The 10,399-nt window shown below is 33.8% G+C and overlaps 2 protein-coding genes and 1 long non-coding RNA gene across 3 annotated transcripts; all 3 read left to right on the top strand.

Moving 5' to 3' along the window:
- Positions 995-1,905, top strand: LOC109128835. The gene is made up of 3 exons (XR_002035138.1): positions 995-1,230; positions 1,411-1,486; positions 1,590-1,905. It is a non-coding gene; the product is annotated as an uncharacterized LOC109128835 (long non-coding RNA).
- On the top strand, positions 2,357-3,490 carry LOC109128719 (mitogen-activated protein kinase kinase 6-like). Its single transcript, XM_019235575.1, has 3 exons — positions 2,357-2,810; positions 2,900-3,082; positions 3,185-3,490. The coding sequence occupies exons 1-3, from the start codon at positions 2,730-2,732 to the stop codon at positions 3,488-3,490; spliced, it is 570 nt and encodes a 189-aa protein (XP_019091120.1). The 5' UTR covers positions 2,357-2,729.
- LOC104742230 (cysteine proteinase RD21A-like) lies at positions 7,476-10,061 on the top strand. Its single transcript, XM_010463209.2, has 5 exons — positions 7,476-8,020; positions 8,584-8,819; positions 8,917-9,057; positions 9,159-9,608; positions 9,703-10,061. Exons 1-5 carry the CDS (start codon positions 7,546-7,548, stop codon positions 9,787-9,789), a joined length of 1,389 nt encoding a protein of 462 aa, XP_010461511.1. The 5' UTR covers positions 7,476-7,545; the 3' UTR covers positions 9,790-10,061.

The following is a 10,399-nucleotide window of genomic DNA, read 5'->3' as shown; positions in this document are numbered from 1 at the left end:
GCAAGCACGTTCATGGAACTTGATGTTACACGTATATGGCTTATTTATACGTTAAAGAGCCCTTAAACAACCCTCTTCAGTCTTTTTTTTTTTCTTTTTTTCTTTCGATGAATACATATGTGTTGAATCTTGTTCATCCATAATTAGAAAAACATATGTGTTGGAAGGACGAACAGTTTTCTTATAGGTTTTCCCTTTCCATATCATATCTAATTTATGCTTCTAATATGATGATTTTATTATCCTAAACGGATTATTTATTGTTTAAATTCTACAACCAAGTGGTGATAATTCATTTAAACCCAAATTATCAATTCAATAATATGTTCTGTTAAAAATATATATATATATATATTTTGAAAGAAATAACCTTTTTAATTAGCTGCAAAGATTGTGGAAGAAGAAAAAAAATTCAAAGAAAGATTCTAAAATACTGAAAAAGGAATTTATATCATTTTTAATTCAATGTCTTTAGGGAAAACTGTATTTCTGTGGTCCATTCTATCACATCGTTAAATCAACAATGTGAACATGGTGCAAAGAGAACCACATATATATTACTTACATAACACGAATTTTGTTGCTGTATGTAGAATCATTTGTCATAAGAAACTGTATAAATGATTTGCTGGGTGAAAAGTAAGTTGATAATTTGTAATTAGATAGAAAGAAATTACAATAATATCTTCGTATCATAGAGAAACAATGACAAAAAACAAGTTTTACTCCAAAAAAAAAAGTTTACCCCTCTAATAATATTGGAGAGATTTTAGAGCATCTATAGTGGGAGTTACTTTCATGGTTGCTCTTCTATTTGGGGCCGAAAAACTAAATTAAAATCTCATTTTTCGGTTGATTAAGTAGAGAATCGATTCTCTAGGCAACTTAGAGAGCAACACTACGTGGCGTATTCTGATTCGTGGACGCGAAAATATAAAAGGGAAATTTCTTTTTTTTCTTCTCTCTTCTCTCTCGATCATCTCTCTTCTCTCTCGATCCAGACAGAGAATCGAAGGCGATTCAGAAAAATCAATCCATAGTTCCAGACCCAATTCATCTTCAAGATTTGTAATTTATTCCTTCAAATTCTTCACCGGAATATCCAATTTTGCGAATCTGAGTAATGGGTTTTCTCTAAAATCCCCGATTAATCATGGGTTCCTCTTCAAGTCTCGTCCTTTCAGTGTTTAAGCTGCTGCTGAGAAGACAATTCACAATTTCACTGTTAAGGTTTTGATTCTTACTCTTTGTTTAGGGTTGTGTCTGCTCTCTACTAAATTGGAGGAATCTTCAAATTTGTAACAAAGCCTCAAGTATTTCATCTTTACTGATTCATATTGTTACTGAGTGTTAGGTTATTGTGATTGATTCTACTAAATCTGAAAAAACTAAGATGTATTTTGGAGGCAGGACATTGATGGGATGATGTTGCTTTGAACAAATTCAAGGGGAAAGTTATGTTGATCGTCAATGTCGCTTCAAGATGGTAACTTTTTTTCTTTCTTCATTGTCTTGATTGCGATTTCTTCTATTCATAGTTCATGTAGAGGTTTCTGATGTTAAAGACTGTGTTTCCATGAACAAACCAGTGGTCTCACATCATCAAATTACTCATCAGAGCTATCACATCTGTATGAAAAATACAAGAGCCAAGGTGAGCTCTAATTCTATAGATCCGTGTATCTATCATTCTTTGTGTCAATCAATATGTTTCGTTCCTATTCTTGCTACTGTCATTCCTTGTATAGAAACTTTTTGCTGCATTTGGTCTGACATTTACTTGAATGTGCAGGTTTCTAAAATACTTTCATGACTAGCAATTCATCTAGTGTCTTGTCTTTTTTTTTGGGTCCATTACTAGTTTTCTCCATGAGTCTTTCTCTCTTTGCCTCTATGATCTAGTTCTTAAATGTTGGATATGGGCTACGCCCAATATGCCACTCGGCCCAATAAGATTCATTAATTACAATTTCGGCCCGACAAGATTGGGAGCAAGTCTACTAATTTCCGCAAAGGGCAATCTCGGGAATTCACGACGAAAAGCCTAGACACCCCTAGGTCAACAGTCCCCTATAAAAGGAGAAAGCATTTATTGGGATCACCATCCTGACCCGCGGACAATACCTACAGAGCAATACTTTGCATCGAAAACTATTATTATCTTTCGTATAATTCATTCTTGTTTTCGGTTCGTCACTCTAAGCTTGCTAGTTCGCTTGTGAACTAACAAGCTCTATCCCGACTTGTTTTAAGTGACGATCTCACGTTTTCCCCGATTAATAAAAGAACTTGCTTGCTCTTTCCCACAAAATCTTTATTTGTTTAAGTTGTGCAATCCCCGGTACAAACATTAAATTATATATAATTTTTGCACTTTGCTTGATTAGTGTTTCTTGAAATCTGTTATAGTGTCTCATTCTCTTATTCATTTGTGTGTTGGTTATAGGCTGAAAAAAGCAGATGATAAAGACGAAAAGTGTTACACTCGATTTATATGTCAAATTCTTAGAATAGCCTTTGCATTGTCTAGTAAAACCTGCACATCTCATGAAAGAGTTCCAACTCTAATGTCATTGGTCATACACATCAGGGATATCATCCACTATTGATGGTCATGGTTTAGGCGTTTGGTAATGTTTAGTTCTTACTGATTCACATATTAAGATGCGGAGAGTTCTTACTACTGTTAGTTCTATCACAATGGAGCCTTTTCACTTGTGCTCGAATACATGGATCGGGGATCTCTTGCGGATGTGATACGACAAGTGAAGACTATTCTGGAACCTTACCTTGCTGTTGTCTGTAAACAAGTACAATGGAACTTTCTATACTCCACCAAATGGTTCAAAGCATTCTCATGGTTTATCATCACTCTTACTTATTTGACCCTTTATTAAAGGTTTTGCAAGGCCTTGTGTACCTGCACAACGAAAGACATGTCATACACAGAGACATTAAACCATCAAACCTTCTTGTAAACCATAAAGGGGAAGTGAAAATCTCAGATTTTGGTGTAAGTGCAAGTCTTGCTAGCTCCATGGGACAGAGGGACACATTTGTTGGAACCTACAACTATATGTCGGTAAGAAATCATTCCAAAAATCATCTACATTACAATTTCTTGATGTTGGCTGCAACATATATAAACCATGCCTTGTCTCTTTTTCACTTCTTCACTTCACAGCCTGAGAGGATCAATGGAAGCACATATGACTACTGCAGTGACATTTGGAGTTTGGGCATGTCAGTGTTAGAATGCGCAATAGGAAGATTCCCTTACTTAGAATCTGAAGATCAGCAAAACCCGCCAAGCTTTTATGAGCTCTTGGCAGCAACCGTAGAGAATCCACCACCAACTGCTCCTTCTGATCAATTCTCACCTGAATTCTGCTTCTTTGTATCAGTTTGGTATGTGGCCATTCATTATTTGCCTCTTCATAAACTTTTCTTTGAAACACATCTTATTCCGAATTTTGTAAAATATGTTTAATATTTCGAATTTTGTAAAATATGTTTACTATTCTGAATTTTGTAAAATATATTTAATATTCCAAAGTTTGTAAAATTTTATTGTTTTCTATTTTATGTAATATAAAAAATTTAAATAATTGTTTTGTCATTTTAGATTATTAAAGTTTGATAACTAATAAACACAAATTAAAAAATTATTATTTAAATAATTGAGCAACCTTCTTTGGGATTCTCTAGTGGAGGGATAATTTTGCTTAAGTTCTCTTAAGGTTGCTTTAATTAATTTAGTATTAATTATATAATTAATTAATTTGTGAGTAACTTAAAGAGGATTGTTCGACTAAAGATGGTCTTAGGGCCTAACCCCAAACTTGTTAACAGTTAACACAACTTAGTTATTTAATCAAAAAAAAAAAAGTTGACTATGTCCACCCAAAAATTTCTGCCCATATTAGTCTTACTGTCTTATTTTTCTTAAATGTTCCAAATATGAAAAAATTGTAACGTTCCAAAAATATACAAACACTGTAGAGGTGTCAAGCGGGCTCCATGCCTACGGGCCTAGTCCAAATAGTATCTCAGTAGGGCGGGCATAGACACTAAATATTAAGCCTGTTAAAAAACGGGCCTTGCGGGCCTAGTCCAAACGGATTGCGGGTTTTAGCGGGTTATATCCGCAGGTTGGCGGATCGGCCTGCGGTCTTCAAATATTAAATAAAAATAAATATTTAATATAGATACATAACTATTTTTATATAATTATGTCAAGCTGGACTTAGCGAGGCGGGCTTGGACATAACTTTTATGTCCACGAACTTAGCGGACCAGACTTGGACATAAATTTTATGTACATGGGACTTAACGAGCCGGGTCGTTGCGGTCCAGAAAATAGAAATTGTCCGCTGCAGACGGCCCAAATGGACGCGGGCCAGTCCGTTTGACACCTCTAAGCACTAATGAACTGTATCAATAAGCACTTTACGCTGAAGTATCCTAGGGAAAGAGTCATACTAGGATGTGCAACGCATCCATGTTGCACCCCTTTCTTAAACCGAAAGAAAATAACAAAGAACTGTTATACATAATTTCAAAACTGTTGAACTATGAATGGATTTTGGTTGCAAGTAGTGTGGTTTCTAATGGTGGACTGGAGGATGGAGGTGGGTAGGTACAACAAGAACAAGGCAGAAAATAAATAAATTTACATGCAATCTTGATACTATTTTGTCCAACCTGCTGTAGCCATCATGTCTCTCGCTCCATTAAAAGCATGTGAAGTGATTCCGTGATTAATGAATCGTTTACAGATCGGACTTATATGGTAGATGAAAAAGTGGAATAACGAAATAGCTGAATAATTGTTAGCAGAACAAAATAAGTTAATAAAAATTTGAGACTTAATTATAAATTGATAAAAAAAAGTAATCTTAGTCGTGAGTGTCTTATATTTTCTAATTATACTAGGTACTAACCCCCAAAACCGTAGAGTGAACTTTTTTTTATGAAATTTTTTAATAATTTATTTTATTATTATGTTATTTATAAAGGTTTGTAATTAAAAATTCAGTTTGTTTGTTTTAAAATTTTTGTATTTTCTAATATGTTTATTGAAAACCTGTCAATAAAACATTTGCATGTAATGAATAAAATTGTCTAAACCTTTGTCAATTAAACGCAATTCTTGTTATAGTTGTGAAGTAAGTTAAAATATATAACTAACATGTAAAAAAAGCAACTAAATATATTTAGTGAAAGTTCTGAAAAACCTCTTAAAAAACAACATTTTCTGTGTCTTCCCTTACTTGTATGTAATAAGCACCTTCAAGCATTAAATATATTCAAATCTCAACTTAGTTTTATTTTTCTAAAGAACGGTTGCTAAAAAAAAAAAAATTTAAATAGATAAGATACTATATCTATATCTTTTATTTTTTTATTTATTAATTTTTAAAATCTGAGCCGTTAAACGGAACTGTTATATATTTTATTACATTTGATTTTTGATAAAAAATTTAATCCCTGCTGGAAAAGTTTTTTTGATAAATTTTGTAGTTATATATATTTTATTCGATTAGATTTTTAAAATTTTAGCTGTTAATTTTGTTTTAAAATACAAATTAGTTTTGATTATAAGAATTTTTTTTACTTTTTTACAATTTATTTTATTTTATGTGTCCCAATATTCATTTTTAATTAATTATATTTATTTAATTAATTAATTAATTAATTTTAATTAAATTTTTCTAATTGCAATTGAATGTAATTTATTTACGCATTTTAAGGTTAGTTTCATATTTGTACTTTTCAATTAATAGAGTAGGATATTTCTATAGCCGAATTATGTCTTGATAAGATGAAAACATAACTAAGTGGTATGCCACTCATATTTATATATATCAATTCTGACCATTGTAGAAGAGTTCTCCTTTAGACTATGAGTTTTTTCTTTTGTTTGTTAAGAGACTAGGAGAGTAGGAGATTTAGTTGTGTCTGGATGGTTTTGGCCATACGCGCACACTTGTGCAATAGCGTAAAATAATAATAATCCGTTAATTCTAGATATGTTGTAAATTATTATTTTCATTTTTATTCTTCAGCAATAATCATATAAAGTCATCAGTCTGCACGTAAATGAGTAAGTTTTTTTCTTTCTTTCTTTGTTCAATATGACTTATTTTATCGTTTACATTATCTCTTTTCAGTGAAACAGACGGCAAGAAAGGCAAGTAATCTAATCTCACAAGCCAACTGCTTCTTCAAACCATTTTAATTTAAATTGTTTCGAGTAAACCAAATAAATTATAGAATTATTTGAGTCTTTTAGTTTAGGAAGGAATCATAATAATAGAGACATGTCTACAATAATGTTTCTTTCTTATCGGTAACTTGTAAGACTTTAGATCCATCCATAGTAGAATCACAAAAAACTCAGAAGAATCTCGCGTACATAATCAATCCTATCCACGCGCTGTTTTGTAGCAATGCGTGAGAATCTGACGCGCTCCAGTTTGTGTGGACATGACATATTTGGTTTGCCAAATCAAACCACACTGACGTCTCATCTCTTCCTTCCCCATATTTTGTCTAACGAAAACCAATAATTGTGACCATCACATTTAAAGGTTTTCATTTTTACACTATTGTTTTTTTAAACTTATTTGTTTAACCGCCTTAACTTTTAAAAATATCTCTACCAACTCTGAAATTAATTAGGATTTTTAAACAGGATTTTCGCCTTAGGATTTTTATTTTATTTTTAATAATGATAATAACAAAAATAAATAATTAAATATACGATACATATGTATTAGTTTAAGAAGAATTTGATTAATTTTTCTTAGTAGAAAGGTTTGAATAACAATTTCGTCCTAGTGTTTTTTTTTTCAATTAAAAAAACTGAAATGACATGTAATTTTTTTAATAATTAGAAAATGGGATATGCGAAAAAGGATGATAATTATTAAAAATTATTTGTTTTGGTTTTATTTCCCTCATTTTTTTTTACCTCATTTCCCTCATTTTTTCTAACATAGATCGACAAGTTAATATCATTTTTTCATTATATAACCTTTTTTTCCTAATAACACAATTTATTTATCCTATTTTCCACATCTTAAAGACTTAAACTTTATAGTTCACTATAGAGTTATAAAAATTTCCAACCCCCATATGATATCTTATCTACAAAGAAGCCCATACATGAATTATCTTCATTTATATTAGATCCCCTTATTTGTTTCCTTTTTCGGTCTAGATTCCGTTTCAACTTGTTTGATGCATACATAAGTTTTATTGTTTCGTTATCTGTTCAAAATTCATTTGGATTTTTCCTATCTAGTTTCAACTTCCTAATGAAAATTCGGAACAAGTCACCATTATTATTTTAAGAAATTAAAAAATAGTGACAAACGAAAACATAAAAAAAGTAGGAAATAAAAAATCCATTATTACGCTTATCTCATTTGGCCATTTAGCTTTATATATAGGAACCCCACCACCATAGCTTGTCCATCATACAATCGTCTTCTTCATCTTTTTCTCTTCTTCTTCTACAAGAAAACACTTGAAGAAGAAATGGGTTCTCTTAAGCCAGTCATGGCGATCCTTTTCCTAGCGATGGTCGCAGTTTCATCGGCCATGGACATGTCAATCATCTCCTACGACGAGAAGCACGGAGTCTCCTCTTCCAGTGGCCGGAGCGACGCAGAGGTTAGGAGTATGTACGAGGAGTGGTTGGTGAAACACGGGAAGGTTCAGAACCAGAACTCTCTTCTTGGTGAGAAAGATCGGTTCGAGATCTTTAAGGACAATCTCCGTTTCATCGACGATCACAACGAGAAGAATCTTGGTTATAGATTGGGGTTGACTCGTTTTGCGGATCTTACCAACGATGAGTATAGATCCATGTACCTTGGAGCTAAGACGCACAAGAAAGGTGAGAGAAGGATTAGCCATCGGTACAAGGCTCGTGTCGGTGATGAGCTACCGGAGCTCGTTGACTGGAGGAAGAAAGGTGCCGTGGCTGAGGTCAAAGATCAGGGAAGCTGCGGTAAGTTTAAAGTTTTCAGTTCACTGGATCTGACAATCATCATTTTGTATTTTACTCTAGTATAGTAATAGTAATATTATAATATCTCTCTGATTCTTTCAAAAAGTATTGGAACTAGTGAAAATGACATACTTGCCCTTTCCAGGAATGATGGGTAGTTTATTGGCAAAACATAACTCAGTTAATGTATGAAATGAATATAACAGAGCATTACTTCATTACAGACCTGTATGAATTGACAAATATTTGTAGCCTAGTGGTAGGTTTGTATTAGTAGTCGTTGTGACATCTAGCCCGGGTTCAAATATGCATATTAGATGTTTAGATGAGATTTGTTCTGTTCGGAAATCTTCAATTTATTCATTTTGATTATATAAATTTCGTAGTTATTTATAACTATCAAAGAAATTGCACAAAAGATCGAGTTGGTTGGTGGGTAATTGTTTTTTAGGAGAAATGTTCTGTTTTATTTTAATGGTTTATCTTGTAAGCTGATGTTGATGACATAATGAAGTAAAGTAACTAATTTGATCTTGTTTGTTTTGTTCCTTTGGGTAATTAAGGGAGTTGTTGGGCGTTCTCAGCCATCGGAGCAGTGGAGGGGATAAACCAAATCGTAACCGGAAACTTAACAACTTTGTCCGAACAAGAGCTGGTCGATTGTGACACTTCATACAACGAAGGTTGTAACGGAGGTCTCATGGACTACGCTTTTGAGTTCATCATCAAGAATGGTGGAATCGATACAGACAAAGATTATCCTTACAAGGGTCTTGATGGACGTTGTGACCAGATCAGGGTAAGTACATTGGTTTTTGTTTTGATCAGGAATTTACATTTGATTCCTGACAACTTATGATTCTTATCTCAATCCCCGTGTGGCTTTCTTGTTTCAGAAAAACGCTAAAGTTGTCACAATCGATTCCTATGAGGATGTTCCCGTTTACAGCGAGGAATCGTTGAAGAAAGCAGTTGCTAACCAACCCATCAGTGTCGCCATTGAGGCCGGTGGTCGTGCGTTCCAGCTATACGTTTCGGTAACTAATTTAGCCATCTTTTTCAATATGTATGTCTCAAAATGTTTATAGTGCTAGTCACCTTTGTTCTAATGTGATGATGTGTTATTTTCCTCTTTAAGGGTATATTTGATGGAACTTGTGGAACACAAGTAGACCATGGAGTTGTGGCGATTGGATACGGAACTGAGAACGGCAAAGACTACTGGATTGTGAGAAACTCATGGGGTAAAAGCTGGGGAGAGAGTGGATACTTAAAGATGGAGCGTAACATCGCCTCTTCAGCAGGAAAATGTGGTATCGCAATTGAACCTTCATACCCGGTCAAGAATGGTGCAAACCCGCCAAACCCGGGACCTTCACCTCCATCTCCCGTCAAGCCACCAACTCAATGTGACAGTTACTACACTTGTCCTGACACCGCTACTTGTTGTTGTCTCTTTGAGTATGGAAAGTATTGCTTTGCTTGGGGATGTTGCCCACTAGAAGCTGCCACTTGCTGTGATGACAACTCTAGCTGCTGCCCTCACGAGTACCCGGTTTGTGACATTGATCATGGAACCTGTTTAATGGTAAGTTCTGATTCTCTTACTTTCAATAACACATATTTTAAAACAGTAATGCTTGAATCTCACCTAATCCTTTTTGGGAATATGTCAATTGCAGAGCAAGAACAGTCCATTAAGTGTTAAGGCCTTAAAGCGTAAACCCGCAACGCCATTCTGGTCACAAGGAAGGAAGAACATTGCGTAAAGAGAAGATGAAGGCAATGAACAATTGCTTTCTTCAGAGAGGACGACTCTGACTCACACATGAGAGAAGAGATATCTCTGAAGGGATTTATCAGATGCTTTTTAATGTTATTGTTTATGCCATAACTAGATTACATTAAAAAACAATGCAGCTGTTGGGTTTCGTGTATATAAAAAAAAAGCACCCTAAGTTTCATAGTTGGGTTTCATTGATACAGTAAATTTATTGTTAATTCAAGAAAGTTTAATATCCATGGCTATGTTATGGAAGAACCCTTTGCTTCTATGAAATAAAGTTCCACATTCCTTCCAAATCTCTTTTGCTTTTAATTTAGTAGGAAGCCTTTGGTCGTTACGACGTCATCAGGCATGGCCTAAATTTTTTAACGAGAATTTTAAGAGTTCTACCACATTTGTATTACTGTAGTTTCCCAAATACCACATTCCAAAAAGTTTCCCAAATACCACATTCCAAAACTCTTTTCTATAATACCATAAGTAATGACTATAATACCGTCAGTCAAAACTAAACAAAAATTTTTTTTTTTTATCATTATCCTTCTCTCTCATCTCCTTCTCTCGACACTCAATCTTTTTTTTTTTTATCTCTC

Source organism: Camelina sativa, chromosome 14 (assembly GCF_000633955.1).
Source record: "Camelina sativa cultivar DH55 chromosome 14, Cs, whole genome shotgun sequence".
In the NCBI taxonomy this organism is placed as follows: domain Eukaryota; kingdom Viridiplantae; phylum Streptophyta; class Magnoliopsida; order Brassicales; family Brassicaceae; genus Camelina; species Camelina sativa.
Note: the sequence above shows the minus strand (reverse complement) of the source record. Positions and strands in the feature narration are given on the sequence as shown.

Bases quoted from the DNA above. Each gene is read 5' to 3' on its own strand.
- LOC109128719 (XM_019235575.1), top strand. From the start codon at position 2,730: ATGGATCGGGGATCTCTTGCGGATGTGATACGACAAGTGAAGACTATT. The intron at 2,811-2,899 runs GTACAATGGAAC...CCTTTATTAAAG, and splicing joins TTGCTGTTGTCTGTAAACAA to GTTTTGCAAGGCCTTGTGTA. The intron at 3,083-3,184 runs GTAAGAAATCAT...TTCACTTCACAG, and splicing joins GAACCTACAACTATATGTCG to CCTGAGAGGATCAATGGAAG.
- LOC104742230 (XM_010463209.2), top strand. From the start codon at position 7,546: ATGGGTTCTCTTAAGCCAGTCATGGCGATCCTTTTCCTAGCGATGGTC. The intron at 8,021-8,583 runs GTAAGTTTAAAG...TGGGTAATTAAG, and splicing joins CAAAGATCAGGGAAGCTGCG to GGAGTTGTTGGGCGTTCTCA. The intron at 9,058-9,158 runs GTAACTAATTTA...TTCCTCTTTAAG, and splicing joins CGTTCCAGCTATACGTTTCG to GGTATATTTGATGGAACTTG.